Source organism: Trachypithecus francoisi, unplaced genomic scaffold (assembly GCF_009764315.1).
Source record: "Trachypithecus francoisi isolate TF-2019V2 unplaced genomic scaffold, Tfra_2.0 Lachesis_group2, whole genome shotgun sequence".
NCBI classification, from domain to species: Eukaryota; Metazoa; Chordata; class Mammalia; order Primates; family Cercopithecidae; genus Trachypithecus; species Trachypithecus francoisi.
Window position 1 is genome coordinate 107,079,043 of NW_022681465.1, and position 17,162 is coordinate 107,096,204.

Below are 17,162 nucleotides of genomic sequence, written 5' to 3' on the forward strand. Positions count from 1 at the left end.
AACAAAGCAAGACTGTCTCAAGAAAAGAAAGAGAGAGAGAGAGAGAAGGAAAGAGAGAAAACTGTTTTAAAGACATGATTTTCTGATGTTTGAAATTCAGCTGTACAAGCCCATATAATAAATTTATCAAAGGTACAGCAAGATCCTACCTAGGGTAATCCGAGATGCAGCTGAAAGGCCTTGGATTAACTTTAGAAGAACAGCAAATACCACAAACAACCACTAGGCCTTCATTTCTGAAATTTTTTGGTTTGTCACATTAATTTTAAAGATCAAAATGGTTCTCAGGGTCCTTTAGGTTAAGTGTGAGTTTTCTGGGGGATGACTTGAAGGATTCCATTCATCATAAGTATTTCCTGTTATTGAGTTATATCTCTTAGTAAAAAGATGGAGGAAAGATCCTCGTGAATGTATTTAGAGAAGATAAATTGTCATTTTGTCAAAAAGGGTTAGAAGAATCTAAGCTTCAGTGTAGTCACGAATTAGGCAGACAAGCTAACCCTTGAAAGACTCTAGAAATTTATGGATGTGTGTTGCTTCTGCTACCCAGATGTCTTCTCTATAAGGCAATCTCCATCTCATTTGCTCTTTCCTGATGGCAGAGTTCATCATTCATTCTCCCATTTACTCAGCAATTTCATTTTTGTTCTCTGAAAACTATGCTGAATCCACTGTTCCAAGCATTTGTTTGGTCACCACTTTATAATCTATACCTTACAACTGGTCAAGAGATCACAGAGTGTATTAGTCTGTTCTCACGCTGCTATAAAGAACTACTTGAGACTGGGTAATTTATGAAGAAAAGAGACTTAATTGACTCAGAGTTCTACATGTCTGGGGGAGGCCTCAGGAAACTTATAATCATGGCAGAAGGCGATAGGGAAGCCAGGCACATCTTCACATGCCCAAAGCAGGAGGAAGAGAGAGAAGGGGGAAGTGCTACACACTTAACCATATCTCGTGAGAACTCACTATCAGCAAGGGTGAAATCCACCCCCTTGTTGCAATCATCTTCCACCAGATCCCTCCTCCAACATTGGGGATTATAATTCAACATGAGATTTGGGTGGGGACACAGAACCAAACCATATCACAGAGTTTATGGTTGTCTCAGATGTTGCAGCAATGTGTCTGAGTGCTTGCTGTGGGCTTACCTCAGAGCTTATGCATAGGAAGACACAGCAGTAGGACAAGGCTTGCTTCTGGTCTTCGTGTCGCTTGAAGTCTCCTTGGGGACCCCAGGCAGTACTAACACATAAGGAGCACGAGGAACATGCCTGCTGGAACTACATGGCCCAGTTTTAAATAACTGTGGGGTTCTCAAGATGAGAAATTCTTAAGGACTGGAGCAATCTGAAGGCTTCATGGAAAAGGTGAGACCAGAGCTGGTCCTAAAAGGAAGGATTTTGGAAGGAAGTCATGCTACTCAGAAATGATCTCATAACCTAAGCTTCATCAGTGCTAAGGTTCTTGTAGGCACTAACTCCAAGGATTGGATTGGTTTGAATTACTGAGATAACATTTTCAAAGCCTTACCTACCCTCTGCCTGCAGCTTTTCAGAGTTCATGAAAAGTAACCACTTAGGTACAAATCCTTGGGGAGAAGGGCTGGTTGGGTGAGACCGCAGTGGAAAGAGCAACCATTCTGACAAAACGTGAACCCCCACCCTCAGGGCAGGCCGCAGTGGACCATATCAATGCTGTCATTCCGGAAGGTGACCCCGAGAATACACTGCTTGCACTGAAGAAACCAGAAGCCCAGCTGCCTGCTGTTTATCCCTTTGCTGCTGCCATGTATCAGAACGAACTTTTCAACCTCCAGAAACAGAACGCCATGGTAAGTCAGAGGAAACCCCAGCTGCGGGGATGGTAACTCTGTGTGCCATGGCGCACTAGGGAAGCCTAGTTAGGAAAGGGGAATGGGGTATTGTACCAGCCCTGGTCTCACTGGCCCCACCTGTACCAATTCCATGGCCTCCTTCCTTGTTAACTTTGCTTTTAGTCTACATAAAGAATCTAAGAGCATAGTTAGGAAATTCCAGCAGTGGTCTATATATATACATCTGAAAATAGGTTGTTCTTATTCTCTGTGTGTTATTTGAAGAACCTTTGATAATTTTTAGCTATACCGATGTGGTATTTTTTTCACAATACATAATTTTTTTATATAGAAAATAAGCTCAATCTGCAATTTTAGAAACTGCAAATAAGACTATTAGCACTGGCCGGGCGTGGTGGCTCACGCCTGTAATCCCAGCACTTTGGGAGGTCGAGACAGATGGATCACGAGGTCAGGAGATCGAGACCATCCTGGCTAACACGGTGAAACCCCATCTCTACTAAAAAAAAATACAAAAAAACTAGCCGGGCGAGGTGGCGGGCGCTTTAGTGCCAGCTACTCGGGAGGCTGAGGCAAGAGAATGGCGTAAACCTGGGAGGCGGAGCTTGCAGTGAGCCAAAATCCGGCCACTGCACTCCAGCCTGGGCGACAGAGCGAGACTCGGTCTCAAAAAAAAAAAAGACCATTAGCACCATGGCTTTGATTTTTGTAAATTTGTGCTCCTTAAAAGGACAACAGCATTCAACAATAATTTCAAACAAGGTTACAGTAATTAAGAACATGTTTACTAACGCTCTTGTAAGCCAAACAATGAAACAAAATGAAAACTACTGAAAGCAGAACCAAGAATTCAGCGTATGACAAAGCTCGTATTTCAAGAAGGTGGGGAAAGGATTATTTAATAAATGATGTCCTTGCAAGTGTTTAAGCTTTGTTAAGAAAACATTAACTCACTACACATATATCAGAATAAGTTTTCAACATAAAATGTTAAATTTAAAAAATTAAAGTTCAAAGGAAAAACATAGGACAGTCATTGGATCTTTAAAGTCACAATCAGCACTTATCCACACACAATAAAGAGAGGCCAAAAACATGAGCAGGCAATTCATAAAACAAGAAATATACAAACGACAAAAAAAAGTTTAAATTCAATCAGAAGTGAAAAATATATAAATTAAAGCACAGTACACTTACTATTTAAAATTAGATTGGTAGAGATTAGAAAGATTTAACCCAGCATAGATATAAATATGGGGCACAAACATCTCCTACACAGCCTCTGGGAGTATGAATTATACAGCTTTTCTGCAGGGTGGTCTTAGTAATATAGATCAAAAGCCCGTGATGCTGACAGTTACATTCTAGAAAATAAGCCTGAAGGATATGAACCAAATAGCTTTAGCCACAGAGATGTTTCACAGCATTGTTTATAATACTGAAAACCAGGAAACAAATGACTATTTAATTAATAACAGATTGCCTGTAAATTAATAACATTTATGGTGCTTGTACATGCTAGAAATTTGTGCAACCAGTAAAAATGATCATGTAAAGAATAGTGACTAGAAAAGATATCCATACTAATATTAAGTGGGAAAAATGAGATTAAGATATATAGCATTATCTTGTTTTTTGCAATAAGAAAATGAAGTCATTTAGAGACAAAACCTCTGCAAATGTATGTATGAATTTAAAAGACATAAAAGGATATACACAAAAGAGCTTGGGTGGTAGCCTTTGTTTCCTTATTCTTGCTTATTAAGACTTCTGTATTGGCTGGGTGTGGTAGCTCCTGTCTGTAATCTTAGTACTTTGGGAGGCTGAGGCAAGAGGATCACTCGAGGCCAGGAGTTCAAGACCAACCTGGGCAACATAGGCCTCATCTTTACAAAAAAATAATAATAATTAAAAAGACTTCCTATGTTTCCTAAATAGAAATATAGTATTTGTAATAAAAGAAAAATAGCTTATTTTCTTAATTTCACTTCGGTTCTCTCATTAATATTTTCTTCCACTTCTCTGGCTCTGAAGCTCAAGGCTACTTAGGCTTGAGGACACTCATTCATCCTCGACTGGCCATAGTTAACCTGTGGCTGTCCAGCCCCATTTCTTCTTCCTCTCTCCTTATCCTTTTTGCTGTATACCAATTTAGGTATCCATGGACAGGTCACTGAAAGAGATAGAGGAAGTGAATTATAAACAATTCCATTCTGCTCTTATAATTTGGTACCTTATATATTAAACTTGTATTTAATGTAAGATATTTGAATAAAATTTACTTACATGATCTCCATGGTAACCCCTTCTTCCCATTTGCTTTGGAAGATTAAACTAGCCTTTTTTATTCTGAAATCAGTTTGCTGCAAGACTTCTGTGGAGATCCAGAAAGATATAATAATGCATTTTAAGATGAACATTATGTTATATATTAAATAACTATAATATCCTAAATATAAAATATGTATCAGGTTTTCCTTAGTGATTCTTTTTCATGCTCCTCCTCCTTATGTCCCTTCAATATGATGAAAAAAATATTCCTTTTGAAGTTGGGCCAAGATCATATAAAATGGTTAAATGGAAGAAGATATTAAAGGGGAAGGGTGTTCTGAAATCTAAGACATATTTTTTTGGATAAGCTAAACCCAGATTTTAAATCATATAAAACTGGAGATCTGGCCAGGCGCGGTGGCTCATGCCTGTAATCCCAGCACTTTGGGAGGCTGAGGCAGGCGGATCACCTGAGGCCAGGAGTTCGAGACCAGCCTGGCCAACATGGCAAAACGCTGTCTCTACTAAAAATACAAAAAATTAGCTGGGCATGGTGGTGGGCTCCTATAAACCCAGCTACTTGGGAGGCTGAGGCAGGAGAATTGCTTGAACCTGGGAAGCGGAGGCTGCAGTGAGCCTAGATCATGCCATTGCACCCCAGCCTGGGCAACAAGAGCCAAACTCCATCTCAAATAATAATAATAATAATAATAAAGCAAACCACACCAAACAAAAAAAAAAACCTGGAGATCTTTGCTTGCTGTACCAAAAGGTCACCTCAGACTTCTTCAAATATCTAGACCTGGTAGTGCATTTAAAAATTTCTACCCAATTTATGAAAATGTCACTTAGACTAACTTTTTTCAAATTAAATCAGTAGTCTTGGTTTGAAGACCTTGCTTTGTGCTTCACATTATAACTTTTCGGTGAAATTCTCCCAACCTTCCCTTAACCCTTAATTCAAACTGGAAATCATTAGCTGTGCTAAAATCTTACCTGGCACTCTCAATCAGTGACAATGTTATCTAGTCCTTGGCTTAATTATATGACTGGACTGAGCCTTTAAGCAGCCAGTATAGCTAGGAGTAGGGATCAGCAATGGGAATGCAGATATTTGTGGAATAGTAACTTTCCACTGTAATCAACCGAGTCCCAAAAAATGATCATCTAAGGAAAACCCAGGAGCCATATGCCTCTTCTTAAAGCCGGTGGAAAGCAGGTGGCCATGACTCCTCTTTCTGCCAAGCTGTCAAGTTCTTTTTCATTGTTTGTTGAAATGTGCATTGTAAACCTCCATCATGCACGTGAGGTGTGTTGTGTGGGGAGCTTATGTTGCCATATGTTTTCCAACAGAACTACTTGGCCCACGAGGAGCTTTTGATTGCTGTGGAAATGTTGTCTGCTGTTGCTTTACTAAACCAGGCCTTGGAAAGCAACGATCTTGTGTCTGTGCAGAATCAACTCAGAAGCCCCACAATAGGCTTAAACAATCTGGACAAGGCATATGTGGAACGGTAAGGAACATTTTCCAAACCTTCTTTCAATGCAGAAATGCATGTTTGGCAGATCTTACAAGTGAGGAATTTGCCTGTTGGTGGAGAAACCATATACCGTGCTCATGTTTCTTGAAAACTAGTCTGTTTTAAAAGTCCTTCTAATTAGTATCCTTGTTTACAGTATTCCTTTGGGGAAGCAAAAAGAATCAGAAAGTGATCATCCTGTGGCAATTAATAAATGACTTTGTCCTTGGCAAAGATTATTTGATAGGCTGAAAATAAAAGAACTATTGGAAACATACCTTTCCTTGGTTGTCTTTTAGAAACCGCAGAGTGTAGAAGAGTTGGAAGCAACTTTAATAATCATCCAGTCCAATTATTTTATGTCACTGATGCAGAAACAGAATCTGGAGTTATGGACCTAAAATTGGGCAGTTGGGCCCCAAACTCCACTTTTCTGATTATTAAGCCAAAGAAATCCTGAGACCACTGTGGGTCATGGCAGTGGGTAAAAACATCCATTTATCTTTCATTTCATGTTTCTGAAGTGTGCTACCAGATAGTACAACTGATAGCATTATTATAAAACACCATAGTGGATCTAGAGAGAAAATAAAATGGCCAGAATTGGGAGCCAGATGAGAAAGTCGCTGAGACAAAAGTCCCAGTTAAAATGAGTGAATCTTGGATTCTTGTAACCACCAGGGGGAGATGTCTGCACGGATCTTGACAAAAGCTCTTTTCAGATACTGATTTTGGAACTGCTCTAGTAGGCAGGTTGGCTAATTCGCTTGGGTCATGTACAGTTGCAAAGGAAAGACCAGAGATTTCTTAGGTTAAACAAATGGTATTTGACCACTTGTCTGTGTGGAGAATGGCCAAGAAGTAATGGAAAGATGTGGGTTCTCCTTGTTGTTAGTCTTTTAGGAGAAGCTAATTCTCTTGTTCTACTTAAATTTGGCCATCTGGTTCATCTGACTCCTTCGAGTCTGTTTCCAAGATAATTTATATCTACTTCCACTGTTTCTGTTAATGGCACCATTCCCTCCTGCAAGCTTAGAAACCTGAAGCTCAATTTGAGTTTTCCTCTGCCCTCAGCTAGGCACCCTTGTGCTCTAAAAAGCCTGCCGTCAGTAGTCAATCTATGTGCCTTATTTATACCTCTGCAAGATGTTTCCATTTCCCTACAACCGCCCTCACTTAGACTTCTCACTTTTGCTTCTGTAGTAACCCCTAAATTGGTCATCCTACTTCTTTTCTCTCCCCATTCATTAATCCTTCCTACCTGCCAGGCTTTGCCATACTTTCTTAGTGCTGGAGTAGAAGACAGAGCCGGTCCATCCCTTAGGAAGCTCACAGGCTAATGGGCATCTTGGTGAGACAACTGTCCAGACTGTCCCACATATTTAGCATCCCTGGCAACTGCCCTCCACATGACAGTAGCCCCTGACTCACCCATTCTGATTATCAAAAATGCCTGCTTCCTTATTTACAAATATCCTTAAAGAAGTGGTCCCATTCTGTTTGAAAACCGTATTTATACCTGTACTTTCCAGCTGGGACCTACAGGTGGAGCCTCACAGTTCAAGTGTTCTGTGTGAAAAACTTTTAAAATGTGTTTTGGTTTTGTTTGTTTTTTTTAATTTAAATACATTCTGGATCTGGAAGACCCGGCACTGACATGGGATTTAAGGGCCCACTTGGGTTCTTGTATTGACACTTGTGTTGGCCCCAAATAATCTTCTACAGCCTTGGCATTTTACTTCCAAAGTCAGCATCTTAACTTGGGATCTTGGAAGCCCAGTTTTGCAGATTATCAGGTTTCAGAAACACGGCTCTGTCCAGGGCCTCTCCCCATAGAGTGCAGGTGCTTCATAGCACAAGTGTGCTGTGCATGGCCACTTTGACAAATTCATGCAAAGTCTCTCCCTGTTCACCATGGCTTCTACTCTTGGGGCTGTGTTTGCCCAGAAAGATTCTTTTGTCTAATTCTCACAAAAGTATGGTATGGGTTAACATTAGCCTTGGGCATACACGGTTCCCAGATAACTGTTCTAAAATGTAGTCCTGTTTGTAATTCTCCTGTTTGATTGTTTCTTGTTCTCATCCGAGTTAAGAACAGACTTCTCATTCTAAGCATGTTGCTCTGACCTTACCTCCAGCTCCATCCCTACTCGTATCTTGCACTTCAGCCAAGTCCAAGTGTACTTTCTGGTCTCTGTGTTCCTATGCATGGTCCTCTCACCATCAGGAACTTGGTACCTTTACCCAGCTCAGCTGAACACAGTATTGGAGCTTCTGAGCCCTGCCTACCATACATTATGTTCCGTGAAGTATAGCCATGATTCTCCCCACCCCAGCATCTGATGTTCTCTCTCTTGGGACGTAGCATGATGTGATTGGAGGAACATATGCCTTGGAGCCAAAGATATCTGAGTTTGGCCCTCCCTAACTAAACCTTTTTCCTTCATCTATAAAGCATGAAAACAAAAGAAACGAAAGCCCCACTCTGCATTTGCAGAACTGTTTTCAGGATTCAGTGTTTGGTTCAGTGCCTGTCCTAGGGAGGGTGCTCCACCAGTAAGGATTCCCTTCCACTTCTTGCTTTGAACCCCGTTATATCTACTCTTATGGACTCTCTACTTTAATAGCCCTTCCTGTCTCTGCTTTTATACCTTTTTGGAATTTTTGTCATCTTACCGACTGGTCTGAAAGCATAAAGGCTGCACCTTTTTCCTCCTAATATTCCTGTAGTGCCTGCCACATTTTACATGCAGTAAGTGCTGAACTGAATTGGATTACTGATCTTCTCAGAGCTTCCCAGGTCTCTTAGATTAGTAGACTCCTTACTAGTCTGTCCATAAATGAGGTGAAGAGAACTGAGAGAAGGAGTGAGAGGAGAGGACATTTACCTGTTTAGATAAACTGTTGCATATTTCCCAAAGTTGGTAACTTCAGTACTGGAAAGAAATACTCGATTGGAAAAGCCTGTGGAGCTCTCTTTTGTTACTTTGTAAAAAAAAAATTTTTTTTTAATTATTATACTTCAAGTTCTGGGATACATGTGCAGAACATGCAGGTTTATTACATAGGTATACATGTGCCATGGTGGTTTGCTGCACCCATCAACCCGTCATCTACATTAGGTATTTCTCCTAATGCTATCCCTCCCCTAGCCCCCCACCCCCTGACATGCCTCGGTGTATATTGTTCCCCTCCCTGTGACCACATGTTCTCATTGTTCAACTCCTACTTATGAGTGAGAACATGCGTTGTTTGGTTTTCTGTTCCTGTGTTAATTTGCTGAGAATGATGGTTTCCAGCTTTATCTGTGTCCCTGTGAAGGACATGAACTCATCCTTTTTTATGGCTGCATAGTATTCCATGGTGTATATGTGCCACATTTTCTTTATCCAGTCTGTCACAGATGGGCATTTGGGTTGGTTCCAAATCTTTGCTATTGTGAACAGTGCTGTAATAAACATACGTATGCATGTGTCTTTATAGAAGAATAATTTATAATCCCTTGAGTATATACCCAGTAATGGGATTGCTGGGTCAAATGGTGTTACTTTAAAAAATCTTTTCTCTTTATAGCTTGTTTTTGTTCATTTCTTAAAAAATGATGGGTAGTTGTATTTCTTTCTGTGTTTATTTTTAACTTTCCCATTTCACTCCTGTTGGGTCAGCATTTAGACGTTAAGTGTATGGGATGCCCATAAGGACTTTGCACTTTTAGAGTGGTCTCCGTCTGTGAGGGACACTAACCAGTGCAAGTTAACACTTAGCCATTTTGTTATTGTGGTCAGTATTGTTATATGTTGCTAGTGGATTTCACATCTGCACTTGGCAAGGCCTCATTCAGCACCAGACAATAAATTGTTACCACCATTTCCTATTTTTGAATGATGTTTTTCTCTCAAGCTACTCTCTATGGAAGACACTGCATGTCACCTTGAAGCATGCAGAATTTTGAAAAAGTTTGTCACAACCAAGAAAACAGTTTTAGACTTCATATGATGTTTCTTCTTTTAACCTCTGCCATTACTAGATCCCTAGAGACTATTCAGAATTCAAACTGCAGAGTGACTCATTATGTACACAGAAGATTGTTCTTCATTGCCCTAGTGTAAAGACATAAAAGCACACTAGGCCAGGCGCGGTGGCTCACACCTGTAATCCCAGCACTTTGGGAGGCCAAGGCAGGCAGATCACGAGGTCAGGAGATCGAGATCATCCTGACAAACACGGTGAAACCCTGTCTCTACTAAAAACACAAAAAAAGTTAGCCGGGCATGGTGGCGGGCGCCTGTAGTCCCAGATACTTGGGAGGCTGAGGCAGGAGAATGGTGTGAACCCAGGAGGCGGAGCTTGCAGTGAGCCAAGATGGGGCCACTGCACTCCAGCCTGGGAGACACCAGCGAGACTCTTCTCAAAAAAGAAAGAAAGAAAGAAAGAAAAGCACACTAAACTATTTAGTTTTAATTACTTTTGGCTGGAATAGTTCATGTTAGCCTATGGTTATAACATTGGTTCTGTGAAAATTGAACAGTGGGAAAATTGATAATTGAAAAGTAAAAGTTTCTTAATATGTCAGTATGAGTAAGTTTTTCCCTGAAATTTCCCCAGACAGAAAAAAAGTAATTGGAGTGATTGACTAAACTGTATCTTCCAGAGGGCTATGCACAGTGAGAAGGGTCATTGGTCGTAAATGATGGGTTAGAGGACCATTTTTAATTTTAATTGTATTTTTTTATGGAGACAGGGTCTCCCTGTATTGCCCAAGCTGGTCTTGAACTCCTGGGCTCAAGCGATCCTCTCACCCAGCCTCCCAAATTGCTGGGATTACAGGTGTGAGCCACCATGCCAGGCCTAAGAGAGATTCTTGAGTATTGGCTAGGAACCTTTGGAGAAATGGGCAGGTGAAAAGGAATTTCAGTATATACTGGTTTAACTCATGTGCCACCTCTTCAGGACAGCATACAGTAAAGATTGTGTTACTCAGCAAGGTTTCTGGAACTGCATTTGCATGTTATCTGATTCCTCAGTGGCATGTTAGGCCTCAAGGTGACTCTATATTAGGGTTGTAGTAGAAAAGGTCTTTTAAAACTTAGATTTTGGAAGGAACAAGAGAAATAATGAAAAGAACCCTTGATGATAGAAAGATTGAGACCCATGGTAACTCTGAATTTGGATCTGAAGACTGAGAAGAACCAAGACATACAAAGGGGAGGAAAATTAGTAACCGGGGAAAAGTAATTTCGCAGACGTGAAAGCTTCCAGTTTTGCTTGAGTTAGGTACAAGTTTCGATTTTGAAGAGCTTTCATTAAACAGAATTTGTTCATAAAAATACTTTAAGAAAACACCATTAGTACAAGTAAGCTTGGTGTATGTTGACAGATCTACACAAGACAATTTTATTTGCCTTTCTACTCTTTGTCTGACCTCATGACAACTATGTTTGACCATGTGTCATAGTTGAGAAACATAACATAAACAAAGAATGAATGTCTCTGATTAACATCATGATTATTTTCTCTTCCACAGTTATGCAAACACACTACTCTCTGTTAAACTAGAAGTTTTATCCCAAGGACAAGATAACTTAAGCTGGAATGAAATTCAGAATTGTATTGATATGGTTAATGCTCAAATTCAAGAAGAAAATGACCGTAAGTATAAGACACTTGCCTTCTCTAGCGTAATGAGAGAAGAAGGTATCTGGACAACTTTTTTCTGGACAACAAGTTTTCTAGATTAGGGCTTTAAGTTTTTACTCAAGGAACTTTGTGAGAGCACACTCCGCTAATATGCATACCTTTATTTATATGTAGATTTTATGCCTATACCACTGTACCAATATATTATAAACATTACAAAGCCTATACAAGAATTCATAATAGAATAAAATACACAGGTAAAAGGCCTGATATATTCTGGTTATTTGTACTTCAGAGACAGCTAAATAACTCATATTTTTAAGCACCCAATTTTATTTTGATCTTTTATTTGGGCATTTTTTTTTCTGAAATATGACACGATTTTTCTGCCCCACAAATGGAGAAATTGGAACATAATCTAACCGTTGCTTAATGATCACAAATCATGGTGATTTGCTGTGTTTCTAGAAATTATAAGCTGCCAGTGTGAAAGCACACCAACCTTGAGAAGATATGCCCTGAAACATGCTTTCTTGAATGTCAGCTTGCTGCTTTATCATTTGCAGCTTGCTTATGAAAATAGAGTGAAGAATGAGGAGCTATGTAGCTTCTGCAGGCCATACATTCACTGCTTTTCTATAGTATGCATTGCCAAATTCAAGCTTCGAGCTGTGTTTTCCACCATGAAAACAAAGCAACACAATCTTCTGTAACCTATGAGCATTTCACTTGTCAACAACAGTGGATGAGTGTTGCTAAAATCATTGATCTCTCCTCCACCTTCCAGCTTTGACTTTTCTAACTCATTTGCCCCAAGCTTGAGGATAGAGTGGGCAGATACTTCTCTCACCTCTTATTAAGTTTTATTCTAGTGTGTTTGGCTAAGGTCTTAGGTCTGGTCTTCTAATACTGTATTTAACTTAGGAATACTAAGATCACTCTTGAAATAAAACATATGACTTTGTTAATTAATTGCATTTGCAAAGTTTTCTTCTTTTTCTTTGCTATTTCCTGTGAGCACTGGGCCAAAAGTCAAGGCCAGTTTTGGTTCTTGTTTTTTAAACATATTCTCACTTTAAGCCCCTACTGTAAAACACAATCCAGGTGTGCTACCCTGTATAAGGTAGCACGGATGTACCACTGTTACACTGATCCCTGGACACTTCCATTTTGTCCTTTTCAGGTTGTGCACAAATCTAAATTTCTTTTGGGATGGCACAGCTTCCTGTTGCCTCTGCATTTCCTTTCAGTGAAGCATTTAAAATCTCTGCAGTCAGACAGCTTGCTCACAGCCCACTTAGCTCTTTTCTGACACTTGGCTTGGGAGTTTATGGTTCTTGCCAGACATTAGTCAAGACGCAAGCTGTAATTTGAGCAGATGTTCAACATCAGGCGGGGGTTGGGGGATCACTACTGCTCCTAGTGTCCTGCAACAGAGCTCAGTCCCCCAGCCTTCTGCCCTTCTCCACAACCACTGTCTTACTCCTCTCAATCTCCTTCAGCAGTGGTTTGGTTGCTATGGCAACTGCCACTCAAGAAGTAGGACTCCTTTCTTTTGGTAGGCAAAACAAAGATTCACGTCCCATCGTTGCTTTGTAACTTTTTCCTCAATTCTTGGCAATACCCATGCTTCAGTTCTGCTTTGGTTATTTCTGTACGCGCTGCTTATACAAATGAAGGTATGTTAGGTCTCAGTGCTGAAAGACTGTGGAGTTGATATTGATTAAAAGGGGGAAATGCCATTTTTGTTCTTGACTATCTAATAGAGCCTTTGCTTTATTTGATTACTGGGGGAAAAAAAACAAGTAGCATTTGCATAATTTAGAGAATTGTAAATATATATTATTATTATTTTTTTTTTTTTTTTTTTTTTGAGACGGAGTCTCGCTCTGTCGCCCAGGCTGAAGTACAGTGGCCGGATCTCAGCTCACTGCAAGCTCCGCCTCCCGGGTTTACGCCATTCTCCTGCCTCAGCCTCCCGAGTAGCTGGGACTACAGGCGCCCGCCACCTCACCCAGCTAGTTTTTTGTATTTTTTAGTAGAGATGGGGTTTCACCGTGTTAGCCAGGATGGTCTCGATCTCCTGACCTCGTGATCCGCCCGTCTCGGCCTCCCAAAGTGCTGGGATTACAGGCTTGAGCCACCGCGCCCGGCCCAAATAGATATTATTTTTAAGCAAAAATCTCATTTGATTGCTGTGGCTTTTATCTATCAAGGTAACAACACTACTAAGTTATTCTCCCTAGGACATTTCACACAGCCACTATAACACTTCTGTTAAATATCTTGTCATAAAGGACATATACCATAACCAGAAAAGGTATTTCAGACATTAATATTTCCTTTCTGGAATTTAGGAACTTTAATACAGAGTATTTAATTTATCTGTGTTTTGGGTTTATTTTTTCTTTTGTCAAATTAGTTCCTGAAGTATTGAGTTTGGTATCATGTTTAGTCAATTGCTCAAAAATCTAAAATTTCTAAAATACACCATTGTAACCAGGCAGGAATTGATCAGTGTAGTAATTAAGTCATCTGAAGAGCTGAGAATTTTTCATGGACGTTTTGAAGGTGCATTACTTTTGCCTCCCCACCTTATTCTTGCCACATGCTCTGAGATCTAATTCCGTATCTGAGTTGTAATGGAGGTAAGCAGCTAATGGAAAATGAGAAATATAGAAAGTGAATTTAATGGAGAAGCTAGCTGCTGAATGCATTTCCTCAGGCTCTGTTGATTTCTTACTGAAAAGTTTGCTTTTCCCAGTAGAACCGTCAAGGAGCATTATTTTAACCATATAGCCTACATCAGGAAGTTTTCTTCTTTGAGTTTTTGCTCTTTAAATTTGTTAGGTACAATTCTGCCTAGGTTACCTCATCTGCTGCCTCAAATACATGAATTCTAAAAGAACGCCCACTCTCTTGTAGACTAGAATGTTATCGTAACACGTGTTGATATAAAGAAGTGGACCATGGGCTGAGTGAAGCTCAGCAATCTTTGTTCAAATAGGATTTCTCTTTTATTTATAAACAGAGGAAGTGATGCACATGTTCCCAGAGGGCTTCTGGGTAATCTTTCAGCTCCTATGATATCATTCACTATGACCTCAGCAGCTTGTATTCTTAGAAACGCAGCAGACAACAACTTTAGCAGGTGATTTCAATCAAGTCAGCTGAAATGCACTCATTTCCAGGTGATCGGCCTTGGTTCTGTTAAGACCATTTTTGGATGGGGTGTTTTAAAGGTATTTAGAACAGTTTACCCAAGGGGGGTGACCAGAGAATGGCACTAAATATTCCATGCGCTCCAGTTTATAAATTCTACAGGGTAAAACGAGAGTACCTTGTATGTAGATAATACTTAGACTTTCCAGAGTTCTCTCAATATTTACAGATAGTATAACTTGCACATTAGAGAAATACTTTTGCTTTTTCTTCAAACATATTTAAGTATTATAGTCTGGAATGATTTCTAGGAGTTTTAGATGCTTTTATTCTTCTTACAGGTGAATCTTTTCATTCTTAACGAAGTGGTGGTTATGGGCTCGTCTATTCAAGAAATATTTAGCTAAATATTTTACCTTTACTTGAATGTCAAGCTAGAGATACTGTTTTTTAAAAATGAGAAGTACTCATTCTATTTCATGACATGTCACATTTGTGAAGTGACTGGTGATCATTTTAGATGAAATCTAATGGAAAAAATGAGAAATGTGAAGTTTGACCTTAAAAATGCTAATATTCTAAGCTTATTGTTCATTAATATCTAGTTTCTTTAACAGTCCTTGTCCGTCAGTACTAATCTAGGAAGCGAAAGCCCCTTGGCAGTGTGTGTATATGTGTTATATGTGTGTGTGTGTCTATCTAAATGCATATTTTTTATGAATGGATAATAGTTTATTTTTTAATAATAACATGTTGAGAAGTAACCTCTAGATAGATCCGTTTCGTTAGAATTGCAAAAACTTTTCGGGTTTCATAGTTTGACTTCTGTGCTTTTCATTTGTGAACCCTATAGTCAGTGTCTCTCTCTCTCTCTCTCTCTCTCTCTCTATAGATATATATATATATATTTTTTTTTTTTTTTTTTTTGGCCGGGGGAGCAGGGTCTTACTCTGTCACCCAGGCTAGAGTGCAGTAGTGCAATCTTGGCTCACTGCAACCTCTGCCTCCTGGATTCAAGCGAACCTCCTGCCTCAGCCTCCCAAGTAGCTGGGACTTGAATAGACATTTCATTTCTTTAAAGATGATGTACAAAGGGAAAATAAATACATGAAAAGATGCTCAAAATCATTAGTCACTAGAAAAATGCAAATCCGAACCACAGTGTGATACCACTTCACACCCACTAGGATGGCTGTAATAAAAAAGACAATAACAAGTGTTGGTCAGAATGTAGAGAGCTACTCAGGAGGCTGAGGCACAAGAATCTCTTGAACACGGGAGGCGGAGGTGGCAGTGAGCCGAGATCATGCCACTGCACTCCAGCCTGGGGGACAGAGCAAGACTCTCAAAAAAAAAAAAAAAACCCAGCAACTGGGACCTTGATAGACGTCACATTGAATCTGTAGATCAATTTAAGAAGTATTTCCATCTTAACAATATTAAATCTTCCAATTCATGAACATGGGCTATCTTTTCACTTATTTAAGTTGTCTTTAAGTTTTTTCCCATGGTGTTTTATAGTTTTCAGTGTACATGTCTTATGTTTCTTTCATTAAATTATATCTAAATGTTTATTCTATTTATAATTATAATGTATTTGTAGTTGCACTCTATTATGAATTGAATGTGTTCTTAATTATATTTTCAGATTGCTTATTATGAGTGTATAGAAACATAATTGGTTTTGTGCCTGGATCTTGCATCCTACAACCTTGCTGTACTAGTTTATTAGCCTTTTGCAATAGGTGATACTAGAGAAGTTATAATGTACTGTGACTTAAAAGGAAAACTACTTCTTCATTTTCTAGGAGTTGTAGCTGTAGGGTACATCAATGAAGCTATTGATGAAGGGAATCCTTTGAGGACTTTAGAAACTTTGCTCCTACCTACTGCGAATATTAGTGATGTGGACCCAGCCCATGCCCAGCACTACCAGGATGTTTTATACCATGCTAAATCACAGAAACTCGGAGTAAGTTTTAGTGTATCTGTTTCTTTTAAATTTTACAGGCTGGGTGGCAGGGGGAGGGAAGAAGGAGGATTTGACCCATTTACGTTAAATCTCATGAGCTTCTTGTCCCAACAATTACCTATGAATCAGAATGGAAATAATAGAGCTGTTATTTTCCTGGTACCAAACATTAGGGGGAAACCAGCTCCAGAGCTATTTATTGCTTTAATTCTTTGACTAAAAACTCTGTTGTAGGTGAGTTCTTGTTCAGAGTTCAATTCATTGACTATTTCCTTAGTAGATACTACATGCACAGTTCAGTCCATAGCTTCTGGTAGAGAAGATGGGGATACAGAGGGACATATAATACCGTTTGAATGTTCTCTGACCTTATCTTCAAAATGCTTAGAAACTGATTGAGGCAGTGGACATTGTCACATGGAACAGATAAGTAATAGTAAAGATAAGGGTGCACAAAGTGTCAAATAGAGAGATACACTGATTGATTTACTGATGTTGGAGACTGTCGGGGACTAGAATCCTAAGAGAAGTTGGTGTGGAGGTAGAGCAGAAGCTGTCCTCTTGAAGACTAGTGGCTTTTTCCGAGTACAGAGCTTGTACCGCTATTATAAGGAGCCCCACAAAGACTGGCCTCTGTGATAAGGCCAGTGGGCTGAGTGGTGAGGCTGATGTGATCTGTCACCTAAGAGTGGGAGTGATGCCACCTGGGACCTAGCCACTTATGGCTGCCCTGTCTTCAGGTGCAAATCCAACTGAAAGG

The 17,162-nt window shown here is 39.7% G+C and overlaps 1 protein-coding gene across 3 annotated transcripts in view; it reads left to right on the top strand.

The window, feature by feature from the left end:
- The window catches only part of IQGAP2 (IQ motif containing GTPase activating protein 2), a 315,690-nt gene that overhangs the window by 202,093 nt on the left and 96,435 nt on the right, over positions 1 to 17,162 (top strand). For 2 of the 3 annotated variants that reach the window (XM_033179907.1, XM_033179908.1), the window contains exons 10-13: positions 1,674 to 1,837; positions 5,465 to 5,625; positions 11,156 to 11,280; positions 16,239 to 16,402. In XM_033179907.1, coding sequence (XP_033035798.1) covers positions 1,674 to 1,837; positions 5,465 to 5,625; positions 11,156 to 11,280; positions 16,239 to 16,402 — 614 coding nt within the window. Of the gene's footprint in view, positions 1 to 1,673; positions 1,838 to 5,464; positions 5,626 to 11,155; positions 11,281 to 14,372; positions 14,460 to 16,238; positions 16,403 to 17,162 lie in introns of those variants that run through there. The other variant, XM_033179909.1, reaches the window with a different exon arrangement.